The sequence below is a fragment of the Erythrolamprus reginae genome, chromosome Z (genome assembly GCF_031021105.1).
Source record: "Erythrolamprus reginae isolate rEryReg1 chromosome Z, rEryReg1.hap1, whole genome shotgun sequence".
In the NCBI taxonomy this organism is placed as follows: Eukaryota; Metazoa; Chordata; class Lepidosauria; order Squamata; family Dipsadidae; genus Erythrolamprus; species Erythrolamprus reginae.
Genome location: NC_091963.1, coordinates 57,558,069 through 57,583,117, shown reverse-complemented (window position 1 = coordinate 57,583,117; position 25,049 = coordinate 57,558,069). Strand labels below are relative to the sequence as shown.

At 44.2% G+C, this 25,049-nt stretch overlaps 1 protein-coding gene across 4 annotated transcripts in view; it reads left to right on the top strand.

Moving 5' to 3' along the window:
- The window catches only part of LOC139175813 (SUN domain-containing protein 3-like), a 91,237-nt gene that overhangs the window by 5,214 nt on the left and 60,974 nt on the right, over positions 1–25,049 (top strand). For all 4 annotated transcript variants that reach the window (XM_070767110.1, XM_070767111.1, XM_070767112.1 and 1 more), the window contains exons 2-4: positions 872–931; positions 13,394–13,491; positions 15,581–15,671. In XM_070767110.1, the coding sequence (XP_070623211.1) occupies positions 888–931; positions 13,394–13,491; positions 15,581–15,671 (233 nt within the window). In that variant the 5' untranslated portion in view covers positions 872–887. The remainder of the gene's footprint in view (positions 1–871; positions 932–13,393; positions 13,492–15,580; positions 15,672–25,049) is intronic.

The window sequence follows — 25,049 nt, the reverse complement described above, 5'->3', positions numbered from 1 at the left end:
TCTGTCTAAAATATCCTTATATCCCAACATTTTATTTTTGCAGACCTATGGGCTAGCCAGTAGAATTAACATGAGAATAAACCACTCCCCATCAGTACTGGTCTCAAACATTTGCAAGCTCAGAGAGCACCAAAGACTGCACAGTTCAACTATAAGTTACTAATATTATCTTCTGTTGAATATCTATATCTACATGGCCACTAGGAGTTGAGAATTAGAATTAGAAATTAAAAAACTAAATTGGGTCAATAGTAAATAGTAAATTTAAATTTTATAAAATATTTATTTTAAAATTGACCCAGCTCTCTTATATATTGCTAACCTTAACCTTAGTTACATTACATATTATAAATCCGTATTTTGTGTAAGTGTTTTAATGAAGGTCCCTGACATAGAAATTTTGTGATTTGTTCCACATATGTACAGTTTGTATGTTTGTCAGTAACCATCAACTTCCCTTAAGCCTACATTATTTTTACTTTGCAAGGAAACAAACTATGTATAAAGTTGTTCTACGGGACTTCCTGTCACTTGAGAGGAAGCAAAAGAATAAAATTAGAACAATTGACTTTGTCATACTCAGTAATACATAGTCGCATTAACTGAAATCTGAGTATAAGATCCAGAAAGAATCCTACATTAGAATAAATTATTTTCCAAGCAGATTACCTATACTCCTATATATTCTACTGTAAAAAAGAAGGTGTTGCAAAATTTAAATAGGCAACTAATATTTGACATATTTTAATATAGATATGATTGATTTTTTTAATCCTAGCTATGGATAAAAAACATGCTGTATTTAGTTTATTATGTATTAATGTTGCAATTCAATGAATTTTCTTTTAAAGCCTAGTTTATATAATTTCAGAATCAACTATTGATCTATGGATAGAAACAAAAAACCGCGAGATTCTAATGAAGCAAGCAGGTATGCTTTATTTCCAATTTATTTTAAAACTGATGTGCTGTTAAATAGATGTGATGAAATAGTCTCTCCTGTCCCAAATATGCTATATGACTCCATAAAGAAACATTGAGAAAGTTCATTTAGTAAATAACGATTCTGAGAAGACAGAAGGGTAATTATATTGCATTTCTATTAAAATTTATAAGATAACATAAAAAACAAGAAAGATTAAGAAGTGAAATGAAAAGTCGTGATTTTTTTTCCAGTGCAGTATACTACAAAAAATGTTACAATTCTATATCTTTTTTTTGCAAAAATTGATCCATATTCACCCATTTTTTCCCAAAAAAAGATGGCACACAGAGGGTTTGGGAAGTCTACAAACTTCCTGGTCACTGGGGGAAGGAAAAAAATGCCCCTGTTTTTGCAAAAACTGCCCATTTTCACCCTCTTTTTTTTGCAAAAACAGAATGTGCAGGGGGTTTGGGAGGATTGCAGAGTGCTCCTGGGGGCTTGAGGAAGGCAAAAATGTCCCTGTTTCTGCAAAAACAGCTCATTTTTTGCAAAAACAGTTATGTTTTTGTCTTTCCCCAGCTTCAGGTGAGTGTGGCTTGGAAGCCAGGTGGGCATTGTTGTGAGTGTCCCTTGTCTACCTGAGGTTATGTCAGATTCTGAGGAGAATGAGCCAAGCCCCTCTGGATACCTTGGAGGGGGGGGCAGATGAAGCAGAGAGCAGAAAGTGACTTGAGTGAGCCTGAGGAATCACTAGAGGGGGCTGATGTGACAGTGAGGGAGTGGTCCCACTAGAGAGTGAGGAAAACCTGAGAGTGGAAAGCAATTGGATCAACCCTTGCTATAGAAGAATGCTTTGAAGGCAAGAGACGTTACAGAGTAAAAGGTATTAGCTTGCAGCCTTAGCCTCTTTGAGGTGTGATGTCACTTCCAGGCAGTATAAAGGAAAAGGATTGTGGGGAATGGGGCATGTAGAATCAATGTCGTTTTATGGAAGAGACATGAAACTGGGGAGGTGCTTGAACAAAGTTTTAAAACCATGATTTCTGCTTCAAAAAGACAATCCTTGTTGGACGCTGTGCTAAGGAAAGCTTTGGTGAGCAGACGCATATGTTTAATGAAGCTCAGAAAATAAATAATCCAAGAACATAATCAGTGAACCAAGATTCAAATATGCTAAGATATAATTGCAACATATATCACAGTCACTCCCGGAGGAGTCGCCTCAAAAGTTGAGCAAACCTTTCTGCCTCCCCCCACAGCCCTCCACACACACACACACACACACACACACACACACGGGCCCAGCAGTCTCCTGATTCATTTGCATGGAATCAGGAGGCTGCCAGTTCCATGAAAAGTTCAGCAAATGTTTCTGCACTTCCCACAGCCACTACTGCCATCCACGCAAACACTCATGGAATGGCAGCCTCTTGAGTCCTTTGCGTGGAATCAGGAGACTGATGTTTCCATGAAAATTTGAGCAATTAATTCTGCCCCCCCCTCCACTGTTGCCCTCCATGCGGGCCTACAACTTCCCACCCCCATCTCCCACACACATGCATGGCAGCCTCCTGATTCTTTTGCATGGGGATGGAAGCAACAGCAGCAGAGGCACCATCCTGCCGGGGACTCTTCCCTCCTCTTCCTTCTCCCGCTTGGTGCAGAAAGGAGGTGATACAGTCTCAGTCTCCAGCTACCTCTCCTGCTCGCCTTTCTTCCAAGGCTCTCCCCCACTTGGCAGTGGGAGAAGAAAGTGCCTGGTGCCCCTGCTGGCCTTTTAGCTTCAGGGTCAGGCAACATCGGGCAGCATGTGCGGATGGGAGGGACTGAAGCGGCGGAGGTGGAGGGCAACTAGGGTTTCTACCCTCACCTCCCTTGTGGTCCCCCGCACCCCTCTTGTGCCCCCCCCCCATTTGCTCTCCCAGCTCTCCCAGTCCAATTACTATTAAGCCAGTAAGGAGGGAGCAGCAAAAAGCCCTTCCTATGTCTGCTACTGGATTTTAATAATTGCATGTCAAGAGCCTGAAAGTTCCAGGGCTGCTGTCGTGCATGCCCGGAGACTTGGCTCCATATGCCACCTGTGGCACACATGCCAAAAGTTCATCATCATGGGCAGTGTTTCTTCTAAGGTGCGCGGCTGCACACCCAAAAATTACCCCCTGCGCACCCTTTTCCAACACCACACAAGGAGCCGGGAGTTGGAGTTGGAGGCAGCGAGCGTCGAAAGTGTGGAGGCCAGCGAAGGTTACTTTAAATGTCATGCGTGTATTTGCGCGCGCTCCCCATCCCCCTGCCACGGGTGCGGGGAGGCACCGGCAGTAGACATAGGTGGAATAAAAGGGAGCCGTGGCCGCCCCCGCCTCCCCACGGTGCCTCCAGCCTCCTTGCGCCTGTGGCCTTTCGCTGCTGCTCCCCGCCCACCCGATCCACCCCTCTCTCCGGCTTTCTCCTCCTCCTCCTCCCGCTTTGGGGCACAGCTCTGCCCGTAGCATTGGCTGCAGAGGCAGTGGCTTCTCCTCCTTTCATCTGGTCGCTAGCGAAGGGGTTACAAAAGGGTTTTCTCCGAGCGCTCCGGGAATGCCCACCCTGCCCCTCTCGAGTCGCAGCCCCTTCGCTGGGAGTGCTTTCGTCCCAGGCTGTCAGTGAAGGGGCTGCAGGAGAGATGGGGCAGGCATTCCTGAAGCGCTCAGAGAAAACCCTCTCACAGCCGGAGCACTTCCGGAAAGCCCGCCCGGAACATTTAAAATAAGAAAAACCTTCCCTGGCCTCCAGAGAAGAAAGGAAGAGAGAGAAAGTGAGAAAATGAGAGAGAGGGGAAGAGGGGAAGAGGGGGGGGAGAAAGAGAGAGAGAGAGAGAGCAACAGACAGTAAGATAGAAAGAAAGAGAGAGGGAGAGAAAAAATGAGAAAAAGAGAGAGAGAGCAAGAGGGGGAGAGAGAAAGAGAGAGAAAGAAAGAAAGAGAAATAGAGAGAGAGAAGAGAGGAAGGAATAGAGAGAGAAATGATAGAAAAAAGGGAGAAAAAAAGAAATGAGAAAATGATTGAGGCAGAGATTGAGAAGAAAGAGAAAAACAGAGAGAGGGGCGTCTCTTGATTTAAAGCATATGGTAAAAAGCACTCAAATAATAACAAACAACCACTGTTTTTGGAAATGGTTCAAGAGTTCACACACACACACATACAAGGGGGGAGGACACAGAAATGGAAAAAGAGAGAAGTGAGAGAGGGAAGGAATGAGAGAAAAAGGGAGAGACAGGAGAGTGACCCAGAAATGAGAACAGTAGTAGAAATTTAAGGAGGGTTGATTGATTATTAAATATGGATTCACTATGGAATATTGATAAAAAATATATTTAGGTGTTGTTTAATATTAGGATGTATTAATTTTAAAAATTGGATTAGAATTTTAGAACTGTATAGAATTACATAGGTAAAATTAATGGAAGATACATCTGATAAATAAGGGGTTTATGATACGTACTGTATGATTTTATGAGTTTGCATTATGAATTTAAAATATACTTGGAAATGTAGAAGATTGATGAAAGTTAATAATAGTAAATGCTAATTGCCTGAAAATTAATTGAGCTTGGAAATATTGAATGAAATTATAGAAAAGTATAATTTATGGAAATATATTAATTGATGCATTGGTGTTCAGATAGATTTTCATAGCATTACAGTACTAGATTACTATAATACTATGATAAATATTTAAGAAATTAAGATTTTAAAGCATGAATTTATTAATAGTTGTGTTTTTGGTTTTGCTGGTTGTTTTAGTTTTAATAGTAATAGATTTTGGTTTTGTTTTATTATTAATCTCTTTTAATAAAAAAGAAGGGATTTTTCCCCCATTTATTTATTTATGTATACTTCTTTGCCGCCCAGTCCTGAAGGGACTGCCGCTCAGACACTATACATTTCCACCCACACCGAAAAAAAATTAGAGAGAACATTGGTTATGGGTCTAGGATATCGGCTTGCATTTGTGCCATGATGCCAAGAAGCCTGCGCAGAGGATTGAGTGGGTGGAGAATCAATCTGTTCCGGGCACGGGCCTCTGGAGTGAACCCCAACTCAAAAATCACTTAAGGTTTTATGATAAAACCCCACTCTTTATTCGAAATCAAGCATACATGAGGAACACGCAGGTTTCCCCACCTATTTAATATATAATCAATGCAGCTGAATGTGTTATTTCTTGCAGAATAATAAGTATCTCTATTTGGTAGATCCACATGAAGATCAACTATGTTAAGTCTATTTAAATACAATACTCTTCTGTTTGCCACTCCCATTGTTAATTGCATATTAAAATCTCCTGCCAAAAACATTGTGCCCTCCCCAAAGTTATCTAACTTTTTCTTTGAATTCATTATGAATTCAGATCCTTCCAACCCCCATCCCTTACGACAACCCCAGCCGAGGAGGGCTGTCCCTTCTCCACCTCCGGTTATGTCAGATTCTGAGGAGGATGAGCCAGGCCCCTCTGATACCCTGAGCCAGGGGGATTGCCAGATGAAGCAGAGAGCAAGAGTGAGGCAGAGTGAGCCTGAAGAACCACTAAAGTGGAATGATGTGATATTGTAGGATTGGTCCCAGTCAGAGAGTGAGGAAAGCATGAGTGGAAAGCAATTGGATCAACCCTCGCTATAAAAGAATGCTTGAACAAAGCTTTTAAACCATGATTTCTGCTTCAAAAAGATAGTCCTTGTTGGACACTATGCTAGGTGATCAGATGCATATGTTTGGTGATCAAATGCATATGTTTAAGTAAATGAATGGGCTTTATCTCAGGAATTCAGATAAGAATGAGTTTCTAGCACTGGTTACAGCTAGCTCTACAGAGAAAATAACTGCTTCTGTGCTGTTTTAAAACCCACGTTTCCATCATGTATGCTTGATTTTGAATAAAGAGTGGGGTTTTATTATAAAATAAGTGATTTCTGAGTTGGGGTGCACTCCAGAAACCCATGCCCAGAACAGGCATACCTTCATTTTTTTAAAAAAATATTTTTTATTGATTATTTACAGTACATTAAAAACAAAACATGCAAGAAAACCATTGAAAATACAATACTGTATGTGTGTGTGTGTGTGTATACACAAAACAAAAAGAAAAACAACAAAACAACAAAAATGTATCAATTAATTAATCATTTGGTACATATCCGTCAAACACATCTTATAATAAATATATTCCATGGCTAATACAGATGGTAATACGAAAAAACTGATTTCGGTTATTCACTTAATTCATTATTTTGTTGTGCTTTCAATCGCTTACAATCAATCATAGGTGTAGTAATACATTTCTAGAATATCAAATCATTTATAATTCATCTCACAAAATTTAATAATTATAAAATTATATTCCTTTTTGCATATATATTATCTATTCCAGTGTTTTTCAACCAGTGTGCCGTGGCACACTAGTGTGCCGCGAGACATGGTCAGGTGTTCCGCGAAGCTCAGAGAGAAAGAAAGCAAGAGAGAGAGAAAGCAAGAGAGAGAGAGAAAGGAAGCAAGAGAGAGAAAGAGAGAGAGAAAGAGAACAAGAGAAAGAAAGCAAGAGAGAGAGAGAAAGTGAGAAAGAAAGCAAGAGAGAGAGAGAAAGAGGGAGGGAAGGAGAGAGAGAGAAAGACAGAGAGGGACGTAGGGAGGGAGAGAGAAAGAGCAAAAAAGAGAGAAAGGAAGGAAGAGAAAGAAAGAGGGATGGAGAGAGAGAAAGAAAGAAGAAGGAAGGGAGAGAAAGAGGGAGGGAGAAAGAAATAGAGCGAAGGGGAGGAAGAGAGAGAGAGAGAATATTTTGTCCAAAATCTTTTTAGCCCCCCCCCTCCATGTGCCCCAGGGTTTCGTAAATGTAAAAAATGTGCCGCGGCTCAAAAAAGGTTGAAAATCACTGATCTATTCCATATAAATATTTCATTTTTATTTTTTTTCGTTTCTAACCATTTGTAAAAGTCGTTCCAAGTCTTATAATATTCAGAGTTTCTTTATTATTTATTTTATGCGTCATCATATCAGCTTCGACACAGTCCAAATTTTTTTTAACTAACATAGAATCATCTGGGAGGCCTTTACGTTAGATAGTATTGTTTCTTTCTCATCTTCTGATCCATAATGCCTAATAAAAATGTTTCGGGTTTTTTGTTAATTTGAATTTTAGTCAATTCCTCTGTCCAATTATGTACAGTGGTACCTCAGTTCTTGACCACAATTTGTTCCAGAAGTGTGGTCGAGAACCGATTTGGTCGAGTACCGAATTAATTTATCCCATAGGAAATAATGGAAATGGATTTAATTGGTTCTTAGTCCCTATTTCCTTTATTTCCTATGGGATAAAGATCTGAGGAGCTCTATAGTCTAAGCACTCCAGGCTGTAGGAAGGGTGGGGGCGGCTGCAATACCAGCAGTTTCAGGGGGGCTCCTTTCCTCAGTGGTTCGTCTTGTACCTGTAGGCAGCTGCACCAACTTTCTCCTTCCCGGCGGCGGCTTTCCATCGAGCAGCAGCATCGCCGGGAATGTCACGTGAGGAAGGGAAGCTGCCGGAGCCATCTCAGCAGTTGCCACTGCTCTAGCGGCTTCCCTTCCTCATGTGATGTTCCTGGCACTGCTGCTGCTCAATGGAAAGCCGCCGCCGAGAAGGAGAAAGTTGGTGCAGCTGCCTAAAGGTACAAGATGAACCACTGAGGAAAGGAGCCCCCCCGAAACTGCCGGTATTGCAGCCGCCCCCACCCTTCCTACACCCTTCCGCTCCAAGCTGTAGGATTTATCATTTAAGCATATGATTTACGCTCACCAGATTTCTGGCAACAAGCATTCATCTGAGAATGAGTGTTATTGAGGCTGAAATCATGGTTTTAAAGCTTCATTCAAGCACACATCCAGTTTCACATCTCTTCCATTAAACAACATTGAATCTCCACGCCCCACATTCCATATCCCACAATTCTTTTCCTTTATACTGCCTGGAAGTGACATCACACCGCAAAGAGGCTAAGGCTGTAAGCCAATACCTTTTACTATGTAACTCCTGTCACATTCTCAATAAACTTCTATAGCGAGGGTCAATCCATTGACTTTCCACTCTCATATCTTCCTCATCCTCCAACTGGGACCACTTTCCCATTGTCAGATCAGCACCCTCTAGTGGTTCCTCAGGTTCACTCAAGTCACTTTCTCCCTCACGCTTGCTCTCAGCTTCATCTGACAGTCCCGCTGGCCCAGGGTATCCAGAGGACCTGGCTCATCCTCCTCAGAATCTGACATGACCTCAGGTGGACAAGGAGCACTCACAACAATTACTAGAGGTTTTTAACAAGAAATTGGACAGCCATCTGTCTAGAATTGTATAAGGCCTCTTGCTTGTGTAAGGGTTGGATTGGAAGACCTTCAAGGTATCTTCCAATTCCATTATTATGTATTCAGTTTTCTAAATAAATTTTGAGCTGAATATTGCAGTTTCTGCTTTGTTCTGTTTGATTAGCTGAAACATGGGCTCATTGAAGAATCCATATCAATATAATTCAGGTGTGTATAGATGCTGGTTGTTTTAAATAAATTAAATGGAACATCTTATATAAAGACATTCATAGTAGGAATACTTTTTTATGAAAAAATGTTCAAAAGAGTTTGGAAGGTCTCTTAAGATATGGATGAAATTTGAACCTCTGAAAGAGTGATACCAATCGGTGCCATATGAATATACTTTTGAATAAGCTAGTGTTCAAACTACCTATACCTGAAGCTTCATCTCTGACATCCAATAAAAAGAGAATTGAATCCAGAAATACTTCTTAACAAACAATAAATAGTATGGTTTTGACTTACGTTTTCGTAATATATGTGAAACCAGCCATTGTGATATGCAATAAATGGGAAATGATTTCATGATTATCTGATACATTTAGGGGACTTTAAATCCACATGATACCTAAGGAATCCTTGCGGATTTTACTCTGCTAGTTATTGCTGAATTTATTTATTATTTTATTTATTTATTACTTAGATTTGTATGCCGCCCCTCTCCGAAGACTCGGGGCGGCTCACAACATGTAAAAACAAATCATAAGCAATCAGACAAATTTAAAATATTTAACTATTTAAAAACCCCGTATGCTAACAGACACACACACAGACATACCATGCATAAATTAAACGTGCCCAGGGGGAGATGTTTCAGTTCCCCCATGCCTGACGGCAAAGGTGGGTTTTAAGGAGTTTACGGAAGGCGGGAAGAGCAGGGGCAGTTCTAATCTCCGGGGGGAGTTGGTTCCAGAGGGCCGGTGCCGCCACAGAGAAGGCTCTTCCCCTGGGGCCCGCCAACCGACATTGTTTAGTTGACGGGACCCGGAGAAGGCCCACTCTGTGGGACCTAATCGGTCGCTGGGATTCGTGCGGCAGGAGGCGGTCTCGGAGATATTCTGGTCCGATGCCATGAAGGGCTTTAAAGGTCATAACCAACACTTTGAATTGTGACCGGAAATTGATCGGCAGCCAATGCAGACTGCGGAGTGATGGTGAAACATGGGCATACCTAGGTAGGCCCATGACTGCTCTCGCAGCTGCATTTTGCACGATCTGAAGTTTCCGAACACTTTTCAAAGGTAGCCCCATGTAGAGAGCATTACAGTAGTCAAACCTCGAGGTGATGAGGGCATGAGTGACTGTGAGCAATGAGTCCCGGTCCAGATAGGGCCGCAACTGGTGCACCAGGCAAACCTGGGCAAACGCCCCCCTCGCCACAGCTGAAAGGTGTTGTTCTAATGTGAGCTGTGGATCGAGGAGGACGCCCAAGTTGCGGACCCTCTCTGAGGGGGTCAATAATTCCCCCCCCAGGGTAATGGACGGACAGATGGAATTGTCCTTGGGAGGCAAAACCCACAGCCACTCCGTCTTATCCGGGTTGAGCTTGAGTCTGTTTTAGGGGCCATTTCAAGGCCATTGAGCCAATGCTGTTTGAAGACAATTCCATGGTTGTGGGGCAAGCATGATGTTATGGAGCACCATTGCTTTCCCACCAAACTGTTAACCTATTCATTTATTCACATTATAGTTGGAGCTAGGACAAGAATGAGAGCTACCACATTGTGTGCCACTCAAGTCTCGAACCTGAAATTTGACTTTCTGGCCAATATGCTCAATATCTTAACTGCTAAGTCACCATGCCACCCTGCTGTATTTATGGCTAGATCACATTTGTAGGATTGAAAGCTAATCATGTAATATCTCTGTCTTGTTTATATTTAGTGTCAATGCATTATTCATCACTCAATCCATAATGGTATGTAGATAGACATTAAGGAAGCATAACCATTTCATGATGAATGGTGTCAGAAAAATAGATTTCTATATGTTAGCATATTGCATCCTAATGCAAAGTTACATTCCTCCAGAATCTCCATAAAGATCAGGCTTCCTTGAAGTGGTCAGTATTAATCTTTAAGATTCAATGCACCTATCCATTATTATTATTTTGTTATTATTCATTGTACAGTGATCCCTCGATTAGCACGGTCTCGATTAGCGCGAAACGCTGCAACGCGGTTTTTCAAAAAATATTAATTAAAAAAATAAAATATTAAAATAAAATATTAAAAAATAAAAAATAAGTCCACGCTAGTTCTCTCTCTCTTTCTCTCCCTGTTGCCGGCGTGGTATATGAGAGAGAAAGAGAGAGGCAGAGGTCGGGCGCATTACCGGGAGGTGGAGGCGGCGTGGGGACGCTGGGTGCCGGGGACACCGAGGAGGGGGTGGACGTCAACTGCGGGCGGGAGGAAAGCGAATGCCACGGGGCTGGGCTCGGCTCCCCCCTCGGCTCCCCCCCTTACCAGCCCCGCCGCGGAAGGCTCCATTCTGTTCCCTGAATGGAGACCGCCGGCCGCTCAATCGGGCCGGCAGGGAACAGAATGGAGCCTTCCGCGGCGGGGCTGGTAAGGGGGGGAGCCGAGGGGGGAGCCGAGCCCAGCCCCGTGGCATTCGCTTTCCTCCCGCCCGCAGCCGACTGATCGTGGGCTCCTTCGCAACCTCGGAGAGCTTCCTGGTTTTCGTGAGCTTTCATGCCCTGGAAGCTCTCCGAGGTTGCGAAGGAGCCCACGATCAGTCTCGGCTGCGGGTGGGAGGAAGGCGAATCCCCCGTGGGCTCCGTTACATCTTCCGCTGCCAGCCAGGCCATGCTGGCGGCAGCGGAACAATCGCCTTCCTCCCGCCCGCAGCCGACTGACCGTGGGCTCCTTCCCGAGCTCCCTTCCTGAGCCTCCCGTTTTCTCTCCCCCCCCCTCGCCCCTTCGCCTCCCTGTGTTCCTAGGAGAAGTGCTGGGGATTGAGGCAAGACAGACCTTCTGCTCCTCACCAGCACTTCTCCTAGGAACACAGGGGGGCGAAGGGGCGAGGGGGCGGAGAGAGAACGGGAGGCTCAGCATTCCGTCAGCCGCAGCGCTGGCTGTCAACTTTTCTTTTTAAAACTGGGCAGGAGCTGACTTGCCTCCCCAGTGCTAAAAAGAAAAGTTGACAGCCAGCGCTGCGACTGACGGAATGCTGAACCTCCCGTTCTCCCCCCCCCACCTCGTCCCTTCCTTTTCGGCATTCGGCAACGGAGTCCGGCGCTGGGGCCATGCGGGTCCGCTCATCCAGGGGGGCGTGGACTGGCAAGTCGCCCTCCTTTCTCTTTCTTTCTCTCTCTTATACCACACCGGTAACAGGGAGAGAAAGAGAGAGAGCGGAGGGCACCTTGCCGGTCCACGCCCCCCTAGATGAGCGGCTCCGCATGGCCCCAGCGCCGTCCAGGCAAAGGGGAAACCCCAAGATCGCTTGCCCCTTGCCGTATTGTAGCGAAGGAGGCGAAGCAAGGCTCCAAGCTGCAATACGGCAAGCGGCAAGCGGCAAGTGATCTTGGGGTTTCCCCTTTGCCTGGGCGGCGGGAAGACCAAGGGAAGGTTCCTTCAGCCGCCCAACACCTGATCCGCTCCGCAGCGCGGCAACGGGGAAACCCCATCTTCGGCTCCTCGCTGCTTCCGCGCTGCGGAGCAGATCAGCTGTTGGGCGGCTGAAGGAACCTTCCCTTGGTCTTCCCCGCCGCCCACACGCAAACTCCACCATCTGCGCATGTGCGGCCATGAAAAAATGGCGCACATGCGCAGATGGTGGTTTTTACTTCCGCATCCAGTATAACGCGGAAATCGGTTAGCGCGGGAGGTCTTGGAACGTAACCCCCGCGCTAATCGAGAGATCACTGTACTATTAAAATTATATTAATTTTTTACAAAATACTTCCTATGGCATACCAGAACAATGACACCTTGAAAACATGGGGCTACCTTTGAAAAGTGTTCGGAAACTTCAGATCGTGCAGAATGCAGCTGCGAGAGCAATCATGGGCTTTCCCAAATATGCCCATGTTACACCAACTGGTGCATCGGGTGAACCTGGGCAAACGCCCCTCTCGCCACAGCTGAAAGATGTTTCTCTAATGTGAGCTGTGGATCGAGGAGGACACCCAAGTTGCGGACCCTCTCTGAGGGGGTCAATGATTCCCCCCCAGGGTGATGGACGGACAGATGGAATTTTCCCTGGGAGGCAAAACCCACAGCCACTGAGGAAGATGAAAATCTGAAATTTCATGAAAGGGTTGATGTGACAATGATTTTGAAAACTGAGGTAGATACTCAATGTTGGAATGTAGTCTGCAAGCATGCCATCCCTATTTGAGAAATTGGTTAGGAATCAGAACTTATTTTACAATATTTTAGATAATCCAAAAATGTACTGTTGCTTATGGTACTGAAAGTTATTAAGATATCTATTGATTCTGCATGATATCTAGTTTTTTTTGAGAAACATTAGTAATAATCTCAAACACTTTGCAATGAGTTTAGTTAATCTACTTTAAATGGAGAAATCTGAATTTCTTAAGTACACTTTGGGAGATTAATTTCTTTAAATCTTAAATCTTTATAGTACAGGAATGCCCTTAGTTTTTATCAGATATTGCAAAAAAGAAAAGAAATAAAATTTTCAGTTAAACAATATATTGCTAAGAAGGTAAGATAATTGTTAGAGGAAAATATTTAAACTGAAGAATAAGATAATTGGGCAATTTAATCATATGTATTCTGATTTCAGCCTACAATAGAAGTCAGGTATGAGACTGAACCATATGTAGAAATTAACCTTAAACATCTAACAATATAGACTTTCAACAGGAGGTACAGTATCTGTATATTCATTCAGTGATGTAATACTGGTTTTGTTACAGCTCCCATCTATAAAAGTATTTTTGACAGATAGAGGGTAAAGACAAGCAGTAACTGATCATAATTTTGTGCAATCTTAGATGCTTTATGAGTTATTGTATGTTGTTGGCTCCCAAATGCTGAATTAAATAGATTTTTTTCAGTCTGATTAATCTGAAAAACATTATGCTTTTATATTCTTTTGCAATATAAAGTTTTCTTCATTCCATAGCTTACGTCAAGGGCAAAAAGTATCTTGCAGCTGTAAGGACAGCCATCCCCTTTTCAGTCATAATCGAAATAATGCACAATTTCCATGCCCAGCCAAAAGTAAGTATTTATCATTTGGATCCAGTCTTTCTTTCTTAAGACTGGATTCATTGAAAATAATAGAATTCAGTTTTTGAAATTAGTGAATCTACTACAGGAAGATTTGTGAATCTAAACAAAAGTTGAATTAAAATGTCAATATTTATGCATATCAATAGAAAAGATAAAAACAACAAAATTACTAAGCCAATTTAATTAACATCTGCATTTATACTATAATTTGAAATATTCCGTAAGACAGATCAAAAATTATAGTACTCTTGAGTTTGCCCTTCCAAAAAACTGGACTGAATTAACATGCTCCAGGTCTCATCCATAAGTAATATCATTTAATAAGAACCAGGAAGCATATTTCTTTGTCACAGCATTGGCATATACAGTATTGGGATAATGGGAATGGCAGAACCTTTGATTGTCTTTTGTTGCTTATTTTTCTTCTGGCATTTGGATGATGTTATTATCGTTCTTGTATTATACAAGTACAATACTGTACATGCCAGAATAAAGACACCTTTAATGTTTATGAGAGATACGACTAACTCCCAGTAGTGATAGCATGTGGCTTGTGGTTAAGAGGTAGGCCACATGTCTTTCACACAGCAAGTTCTATTCAATAGATTATTCTGTTGAATCATTGATTGGACTGCTTCTAGATTGCCTTATTTTTTGAATTCTGCAAACAATCTAATAAAAAAACACTGCTATGTTTAATATATATTAAATGTATGAATGTATGTACATTTGCTATCTATCTATCTATCTATCTATCTATCTATCTATCTATCTATCTATCTATCTATCTACTTCCCTACCTACCTACCTATCTATTTACCTTCCTACCTACCTATCAAATTAGTATGCCATCCATCTTTCCCTAGGTGGTTCATAGTCATTGAATCAATGCAGAATTTTAAAAAATCAAACAATAAATAAAAGTCTTTAATTGAAATATTCAATTAAAATAAAACTAAGGATAGAGTTAGGAGAGGAAAGTGCCTTTTACCCATTAGAACCTCATGCTAGTATATAACTATGTCTTCAAGGCCTTTTGGAAGATCAAAACAGTGGGATTAGATCTGATTTTGAGGCAAGATGTTCCAAAGAATGAGAGCCAGGGCAGTTAAGGCTCTTCAGCTGAAATTCCTTGGCTGACAAGATCTGTAGCAGTGGTGGGTTTAACTTACTTTTGCTACCAGTTCGGGAACAGGAGCATATATGCAGAACGTCTATGATGATGTTCAGAGAGGTGGGCAGAGCCTCCCACCATCACTGCTATCAGTTCATCCAAACCAAGCCAAAACGGTAGAAACTGGTGTGTAGCATGCTCTTTCTGCCAACGTGTGGGGAAGGTAATTTCATTTGTTTGAGACAATTTCTCAAATATGCTGGACCCATACTATGGAGGTTTTAAAGATGATAACCAACACATTGAATTGGACCTGGAAGCAAACTGGCAGACAGTGCAGCTTTGTTCTACAACAAAGGATCTTCTAGATTCTTTCAAGTGTAGCCCACATAAATTGAATTCCAATAGTCTGCATGTGAGATGATAGAGACTTGAGTGATTGAGTGCAGTTTGCACACCGGATCTCTCTGGATAGCACAATCTCATCCAGAACTAAAGAACTTAGACAAGCTAAATATGTGTTTTAATATTGTGAGCTAATTATGTGGTGCCTTAACTATTATATTACGATTATTTTTAATTATATTTATTTGGTTTATAAGAATTTGATCATACTGCTTTTCTATTCTGTATTGGGAGGTTGCTAACTGGACGCTAATTGGATCACTGACATTGTTTGTAAGCTGTCCTGAGCTGTTTAAGATGTTTGTTTGTGTGTATATATTTAAATAAGGATATTTTCTTTAAAAAAAGATGGGCATCAAAAAATTATTCTAAACAAATAAGTAAAATTATTTTCTCTTTGAAACTTGTCAGTTACTGTGGTCTAGCAAAAAACTTTGCACATTAAATAAATCTGATTAAATTAAAGAAAAAATAACTACATGAAACTTCAATGTATTTTGAGGTCGTTCTAATTATATATTGTATTGTTTCATTGTATCCTTCTATGTATTTTTCCAGGAAGTATGCTCAGACTCATCTATAATTTGATAGTTCTAAGCCTAATAACTCCATTCTGCTTAGTGAAAAAACTCTTCACTTTTATATCAAGGTAAACTGGATCAAGAATCTTTTTGAAGAATAAATTATGATTATGCAGTAATTCTAATTTTTTAATTTGCATTTGTTAGCAATCTTATGCTATTTTTCAAGTTCTGTTTTCACTTCTATTATTGGAAATCCAAAATCACATCAGTAGTATTTTCAGAACTAATTTGCATTTTTCTTTTAATATTAATAAAAACGCTATGTAGAAAATATCTGAATATAATTTAAGGATATTTATTTGTATTCCATACTATTTGATTCTTGGAAGAAAATACTTTCTTAAAATTTCTTTAAAACATACAGTATCATTTTCTAAGCCAGTGTTTTTCAACCAGTGTGCCGCGGCACACTAGTGTGCCGTGAGACATGGTCAGGTGTGCCGCGAAGCTCAGAGAGAGAAAGAAAGCAAGAGAGAGAGAGAGAGAAAGAAAGCAAGAGAGAGAGAAAGAGAGAGAGAGAGAAAGAAAGAGAGAGAGAGAAAGAAAGAGAGAGAGAGAGAAAGAAAGCAAGAGAGAGAGAGAGAAAGAAAGAGACAAAAAGAAAACAGGAGAGAGAGAAAGAAAGAAAGACAGAGAAAGCAAGAGAGAGAAAGAAAATGAGAGAGAAAGAAAGAGAGAGAGAGAACAAGAGAAAGAAAGCAAGGGAGAGAGCAAGAGATAGAAAGAAAGAGAGAGAGAAAGAGAGGGAGGGAAGGTGGGAGAGAGAAAGACAGAGGGAGGGAGGGAGAAAAAGAGCAAAAAAGAGGAAGGAAGGAAGAGAGAAGGAAAGAAGGATGGAGAGAGAGAGAAAAAAAGAAGGGAGAGAAAGAAGGAGGGAGAGAGAAATAGAGCGAAAGGGAGGAAGAGAGAAAAAATTTTTATCCAAACTTTTTTTAGCCACCCACCCCCCTCAATGTGCCCCAGGGTTTTGTAAATGTAAAAAATGTGTCGTGGCTCAAAAAAGGTTGAAAATCACTGTTCTAAGCAAATAAGACCAAACCATATTATCACTATAAGTGAATTGTCACAATTTTTTCTCAGTTAGTAAAGAAAAATGGAATTGCAATTTGCTTTTTTATTTTAGAGAAAGCATTCCTCTAATACCGTGATGGCGAACCTATGGTATGCGTGCCACAGGTGGCACACGGAGCCATTTTACCTGGCACAGCAGACAGCAGCCATGAAAATTCTGGGTTTCTGGCATGCATGTGCAATGACGAGAAAACGGAGGAGCAGCTGCCAGACCTGCAGAAGCTGCTACGTGGTTTGCTGGCTGCGCGTGCCAATGGGAAAGTCAGGGTGCTGGACAAGCAGGTGCAGGAATTGGAGATGTAGGCGTGTCCCTGCCACCACCATCCCATGGTATCCTCCCATTCTGCCTAACCCGTTTCGGAGGACAGGAGGGAAGTGGCTGTAGTCCGTTTTTTTAAAGAAATTCACTGACTCCCCTCCTGCCTCTCACAGCACCTGGCTCTGTTCCTCCCTTTCTCTGTCAAAGGCCGAACAAACACTCCTTCGGGGGGCTTCCCCCATGTAAAAGATTCGGGAGGCTGCCGTGCATGTGTGCATGTCTCTCTCGCTCTGTGTGTGTGTGTGTAGGCACCTCTCTCTCACACACACACGCACACAAAGTTGGGAGGCTTTGCGAATTGGGGGATTGGAGCCCTTTGCCTTCCAAGCTGTGCCTGAGCTGCTGTTTCCGGGAGGGTGCCGTTTGGGGGAGGAGTACGTGGAGGATGGCAGCGGCTGTGGCAAGGGAGGTAGAATAAGCGCCTGCAAATCGCGAGGGTCATTTGGGATATTGATGTGTCTGCTTGTTGGAGTTCTCCACCCCACCGCCATGTTTCCCACAAAGGATATTTTTATTTGGCATTTCGGGCAAGGAAGAAAACTCAGTAGCTTACGTGGTGTTGACTAGCTGCTTTTTTTAACTGGCATCGTTTTTTTACCATTACCGTTTTATTGTTATTTCAAAGGGATTGCTGGCGCCCCACATTCTCTCCCCCCCCCCTTTTGCAAAACAAGATTTCCCCCCCCCCCCCTGCCCTGTCCTGGAAATCTCTCGGAGGGATAACTTGAACAAAAGGAAAGGGCTATTTGAGAGAAAAAACGGGATCCCCATCCAGCTTCTGGTGCTGGAGGAATTTCCACCCAGCATAGATGAAACCATGCCTGTTTTTCTCTGCTCGGGGGCTTCTAAGAGCAGTTTCTCTTGGGGCGACATCAAACCTAGGCTTTTGAAAGCTGCATTTCTCCGACAGAGGGTGATTTGGAAATAAACAACTGCCATGCAAGCCCCGCTCCTGGAGCTGGGAGAAGGCTCTGGCCACTAAACAGCTGTTCTCTCCCTGCCACTCCGCAGCCCTTTTTTTTCCTGGCTCGGTGGCTCTCCCCGACCCCACCAATTTCTCCCTTTCCAGGTGGGTGGCAGGAGCGTCTGGGATCTCCCTAGCCTCGTCAAAGCTGAGGGACAGGGCGGAGATTCCATCTGAGGCCATCCCGAGAGTCTACTTTAACCCAGCAAAAAGTTTGGGAGGGGGTTGCATTTCCCCCCAGCTTCTCCGAGCTTTGATTCCCCACTTCAGCTCCTTCAGCTAGAGACAATTACACACGCACACACACACACATATCAAAGAATCCCAAACAGACAAACAAGCAGCTTCCACTGTGGGCTTTGTTCTTAACCTACAGCGGGCAAAGAAAGAGGAGGGGGTGGTGAGGCTGCCTTTTGCTGGAGAGCAGGAGCTTTGCCAACCGTGGAAAGGTGCCCCGAGGCTGGGATTCAAGATGCGCTTAACTAGGCAGAGGAGCTTGTGCCAGGGTGTGGGAAGTGAGGAAGAGAATTGGGGGTGGGGGGAGAAGAAGTATGCCGAAAAGATGCAACCCCCACACCATCAACTGCCTTGGGTTGCTCTCAGATGGAATCTCCGCCCTGCCCCTCAGCTTTGACTAGGTTAGGGAGATCCCAGACGCTCCTGACACCCTCCTGGAAAGGGGGAAATTGGCACATGAGAGCAAATTGAGAGAAAAGTTTTCACTCTGGAAAACTTTCTTTTCCCCCAACTCCTGCTCTTGACAGCTTCTCAATTGATCTCACGCGTGCGTGAGTGGCAAGGCACAGGCAGAAGCCACTTGTCCCCCTTGCCACAAGACAGATCCGATCTTCAGACGTGCGTGCGTGAGCAAATTGAAAAGAAAGCTTTCATTTTGGAAAGTTTTATTTACTCCAACTCCTGCTCTCAGTAGTTTCTGTCACTCCCAAGTGCAAAAAACCCAGCACAACGGCATACCAGAAGTGCGTTTTTCCAAACTCTCGGCTTGTTGAGCAATTTCTTTCACCTACCAGGCTTCAGAAACACCTGTGCGCGTGCGCAGGGGTATGCGTATGCGTGTGGGGCCAGCGCGCAGTGGTGTGTGCACGCGTGGGGGAGGCAATGGTGTGGGCAAGTCAGGCATGCTAGTACCCCAACCCACCCCCTTTTTGGCACACTAAGGAAAAAAGGTTCGCCATCACTGCTCTAATATAAATTAAAACCATTATCCTTCTGCTTTCAAGCATGCCAAATCTTATGCCATTTCAGGCCCAGCTGGCACTACACTGAACAATTTGTGAATCATGGATATTTAAAGAAAATGACTGTTAAAGCAGGAGCTTGTTATTGTTTTGTTGTTGTTAGTATTTAGTATTATTATTGTTGTTATTATTATTGTTGTTGTTGTTGTTATTATTATTATTATTATTCTCTGATATGGTGTATTTTTGCCGCTTCTGTAATTGTTCATTTGATTTTTATTCCATGGCTCACTTTCCACTGAATGCCCAGAATCAGCAACATCCACCGTGGCCCTTTTTATACTGGGTGATGACCGAGCTAGTATAGACTTCGTTTTTGTTTGTTTCTCCATAATGCTAACAGGTTAGGTGCTCTTAGGTGCTCTAATGCTAATGGGTTAGGTGCTCGTTTTTGTTGCTTTCTCCATAATGCTAATGGATTAGGTAGTCTTAGTTCCATTTCTCATCTGAGACCACTCTGACTTGGTTGGACCTTCTGGTGGTTGTTCTGATTCAGGCTAGTAAGATGATAGTTGAATAATTTGCTTCGGACACTTCAGTAACACTTCTATTTATTTCTTCTACTTCATTCAGTACAATACACTTCTGTGACACAGCAGAATTACTTTTGGTTTTCCCCGTGATAACTAGACCATATATCTATAATTGCTTCACTGGCTGCTAGGAGGCATGCTTTAATTATCTGGCCGATTTCGTCTGATTAGAAAGGCAATAAAAATGCAATAACTCACACAATAAAAACTACACATTCCTCCGCTTTTCTGGCAGCGTCCATGTTGGCTGGATGTCAGATTGACGCAAGCAGCTATTGTTTCTATCTAACTCCAGACGTGATGTAATTAATTAAAAACGCTCTAAACTGCATCTTAAAATATCTTCCCAGTAATTTCTTCTGACCTTTTCTTCCACCTTCTGAATTTTGGATCTAACCATCTCAAATCCGGACAGGTGGAACTGTCTGAAGACACATTTGTCTGCAAGCTTTCACTCGAAAGTTCTTTTCCCATTTCAACTTCTTCCTCGCTAAAATTCTCTTCATCTCCTAAATCAGGTAAATTGACAGGTTCTATTTCACCTTACCCCTCTGAATCTGAGCATTCCAACAGCTGATAGAGAGCACACACAACACAGTCAACACAGCTCTCAGCATCATTGGAGCATTTAAGCCCACCACCACGGCAAGGTGGCACCCATCAGGGTTGTTGCTGCTGCTGCTGTTTTTGTTATTGTTACTTCTATTATTATTTTCTGTACTGAGGACATTGGGCCACAACTGTATAGTTTTAAATTGGGCTACAACTTTATAGTTTTAAATCAGAAGGTACAGTCTCCCCATCCTTCCATTTAAAATTGATATTCTTCAGATCTTCCTGAAATACATATTTATTTATTTATTTATTTATTAGATTTGTATGCCGCCCCTCTCCATAGACTCGGGGCTTCTAACAACAGTAAAAAACAATATAAACAAATCTAATATTAAAAGTAGTTTAAAAACCCTAATTTAAGAAACCAATCATACATACAAACATACCATGCATACATTTTGTAAGCCTAGGGGGAAGGCAATATCTCAATTCCCCCATGCCTGACGACAAAGGTGGGTTTTAAGGAGCTTACAAAAGGCAAGGAAGGTCGAGGTAACTCTAATATCTGGAGGGAGTTGGTTCCAGAGGGTCGGGGCCGCCACAGAGACGGCTCTTCCCCTGGGTCCCGCCAGACGACATTGTTTAGTTCAGTGTTTCCCAACCTTTTTTGAGCCGCGGCACATTATTCACACTTACAAAATCCTGGGGAACATTGAGCAGGGAGGGGGTGAGCGGGGGGGGGGGGGCTAAAAATATTTGGACAAAAAACCCCTCTCTTCCTCCCTTTCGCCCTATTTCTCCCCCCTCTTTCTTTCCCTCTCCATTCTCCATCCCTCTTTCTTTCTTCCTTCCTTTCTTTTTTGCTCTTTCTCTCGCCCTCCTTCCCTCCCTCTTTCTTGCTTTCTCTCTCTTGCATTCTTTCTCTCTCTCTTTCTGTCTCTCTTGCTATCTCTTTTATTCTTTCTTTCTCTCTCCCTTGCTTTCTCTCTCTCTTTCTCTCTCTCGCTTTCCTTCTCTCTTCCTCTTTCTCTCTTGCTTTCTTTCTCTCTCTCTCTTGCTTTCTCTCTTTCTCTCTCTCTTCCTCTCTTCCTCTCTCCCTATTTCTTGCTTTCTCTCTCTCTCTTGCTTTCTCTCACACACACTCTCTCTCCCCCTTGCTTTCTCTCTCTCTCTCCCTTGCTTTCTCTCTCTCTCTTGATTTCTCTCTTGCTTTCCTTCTCTCTCTTTCTCTCTTGCTTTCTCTCTAACCCTCCTTTTTCTCTCTCTCTTTTTCTCTCTCGTGCACCACGCCGGCAACATAGAGAGAAAGAGAGAGCGGAGAGAGAGTGGAGGGCGGCTTGCCGGTCCGCGGCCCCCTGGATCAGCGGCCCCGCATGGCCCCAGCGCAAACTCCGCCGTTGCCTTCGCCTCTGCCTAAAAGGCAGCAGCCACATCCAACCCTTCGCCCTCCCAGGTGTCTATGGCACTCAGCGCCCGGCCACGCACTGCCTCCGCCTCTCGGTACCCCGCCCGACTTCTACCTGCAGGAACAAAGGCGGCACTTGGAGGCCACCATGGCACCGTTGTCCTCAAGGCGCAAAGCCACGCAGTCCCGGATCGCTCGCTTCTCCGGCCAGCAAACCGGCTGCCTGGGAAAGTGGCGCGCTTTTTAAACGCCCGCTTTTCAAACGCGGTGCTTTCCCGGGCAGCCGACTTTGCTGGCCTGAGAAGGGAGGGATTCAGGACTGCGTGGCTTTGCGCCACTTCAAAAATGTCTGCCGGGGGGTGGTCCTAATGACTACGCGGGCGCACGCCCACGCAGCTTAGAAGCAACAGTGGCCGGCGCCCTCCCACCGGGCCCCAAAAGCTCACTTCTTGTCACTGCCAGGGAAGCTCCAGCCAGGCCGGGCTCGCGGCACACCTGACCATGTCCCGCGGCACACTAGTGTGCCGCGGCACACTGGTTGGGAAACACTGGTTTAGTTGACGGGACCCGGAGAAGGCCAACTCTGTGGGACCTAACCGGTCGCTGGGATTCGTGCGGCAGAAGACGGTCCTGGAGATATTCTGGCCCGATGCCATGAAGGGCTTTATAGGTCATAACCAACACTTTGAATTGTGACCGGAAACCGATCGGCAACCAATGCAGACTGCGGAGTGTTGGTGTGACATGGGCATATTTAGGGAAGCCCATGATAGCTTTCGCAGCTGCATTCTGCACGATCTGGAGTTTCCGAACACTTTTCAAAGGTAGCCCCATGTAGAGAGCGTTACAGTAGTCAAGCCTCGAGGTGATGAGGGCATGAATGACTGAGCATTGAGTCCCGGTCCAAATAGGGCCGCAACTGGTGCACCAGGCGGACCTGGGCAAACGCCCCCCTCGCCACAGCTGAAAGATGTTTCTCTAATGTGAGCTGTGGATCGAGGAGGACGCCCAAGTTGGGACCCTCTCTGAGGGGGTTAATGATCCCCCCCCCCAGGATAATGGATGGACAGATGGAATTGTCCTTGGGAGGCAAAACCCATAGCCACTCCGTCTTATCAGGGTTGAGTTTGAGTCTGTTGACACCCATCCAGACCCCAACAGCCTCCAGACACCGGCACATCACTTCCACTGCTTCACTGACTGGACAAGGGGTGGAGATGTAAAGCTGGGTATCATCTGCATATTGATCATACCTCACCCCATGCCCTTGAATGATCTCACCCAGAGATTTCATGTAGATACTAAATAGTAGGGGGGAGAGGACCGACTCCTGAAGTACCCCACAAGGGAGCGACCTAGAGGTCAACCTCTGATCCCCCACTAACACCGACTGCGATTGGCCGGAGAGGGAACAGTGCCTCCCACTCCCAACCCCTCCAGCCGGCGCAGAAGGATACCATGGTCGATGGTATCGAAAGCCGCTGAGAGGTCAAGAAGCACCAGGACAGAGGATAAACCCCTGTCCCGGGCCTGCCAGAGATCATCCATCAATGCAACCAAACCAGTTTCCGTGCTGTAGCCGGGCCTGAATCCTGACTGCTGGGGACCTAGATAATCGGCTTCTTCCAAGGACCGCTGGAGTTGGAGCGCCACCACCTTCTCAACAACCTTCCCCATAAAGGGAAGGTTAGAGACTGGGAGATAGTTATTGAGAATGGCTGGGCCCAGGGAAGGTGTCTTGAGAAGGGGGTGCACAAGTGCCTCCTTGTAGGGATCTGGAAAGGACCCCCTCCCCAAAGAAGCGTTGACAATCTCCTGGACCCAGTTCCGTGTCACCTCCCTGCTGGCCGAAACCAGCCAGGAGGGACACGGATCCAATAAGTAGGTGGCAAAACTCACAGCTCCAATGGCCTTGTCCACTTCATCAGGTGTCACCAGATCAAACTCTTCCCAGACAGATGGACAAGTACGGGCCCCAGTCACCTTGACTGACTCGTTGTCAGTCGACTCTGTTTTCCAATTGGAGTCGAGGTCCGCTCGGATCCAAGCGATTTTATCAGCGAAAAACGTGTAAAAATCCTCGGCACTACTCTGCAAGGGCTCCCCAACTTCCCCTTGGTTAGGAAGGGAGCAGGTCACCCTAAACAGAGCGGCTGGGTGGGATTCCACTGATGCAATCAAGGTGGCATGATACGCGCATCTTGCCGCCTTGAGCGCCACTTTGTAAGTCTTAATGTAAGCTCTTACAAGTGTTCGATCGGATTCGGACTTACTCTTCCTCCATCGCTTCTCTAGATATCTCTTCTGGCGTTTCAACTCCCGGAGCTCCTCATTGAACCATGGAGCTCTACGGGGACTAGTGCTGCAGAGAGGTCGCAACGGCGCAATTCGGTCAAGAGCCTCCGCTGCAGCCTTGTTACAGGCCTCAGCCAGAGACTCTGCCGAACTGTGGACGAGTGTATCTGGAATAACCCCAAGCGCCTTCTGAAAACCTCCTGGATCCATCAGGCGTCTGGGGCAGAACAACCTAATTGGTTCTGCCTCCCTGCGGGGAAGGATTGGAGCCAGGAAGTCAAGCCGCAGCAGAAAATGGTCTGACCATGACAAAGGCAACACTTCTAAGCCCCTTAGTCTCAGACCATTACTCCATGTGCAAGAAAGTAAAGAAGTACACATATACAAAAAAGCATTGGGTCACTGCGACTCATTAAAAAAAAAGACAACCTGTAAACATCTGTGTGGAATCTAAGGGAAAGGGATTGTGGAGATTCAGCTTTGCTTTGAGCACAATAATTTACTTTTTAATGTTGTTTTTAAATAATAGATCAGAATGTAAAAAGTGAAATAGGAAGATGATAGCTATAACCAAAAAACCATAACGGAAACCCTGAGATTTGTAATATTTGTTTAGTCAATTGGGCCATTTAAAGTATCAGTATAGTTACATAGTTGTCCACTACAAAGAAAGCCCAATAAGCCTAATTACAAGTGGTGAATTGCTCCCCATTCACACCAGTTCAGGTGAATTGTTAATGGTAATTTGGCCTGGGTCACTGAACTGATAGGGATGGCTGGCTGGCCACTCCTCCTAAATGGTCCCCCCTGTCACCTCTTGCTAACCCACCTCACCTGCTTGATACTCGATCTGCCCGAAACTTACTCTGCCTCACCTTCACCATCTGCTTGTACACAACTGCCACTACCTGCCTACACAAAGGTGAGCATTCGTGATAGCCGATTCCCACTGGCTAGTGTCTCCTGAAGTTGACAACATTGCAGCTGAATTTAATTAATTCAATTCAATTAATTAAATTGCAGCCATGGCAGGGATGGGGGA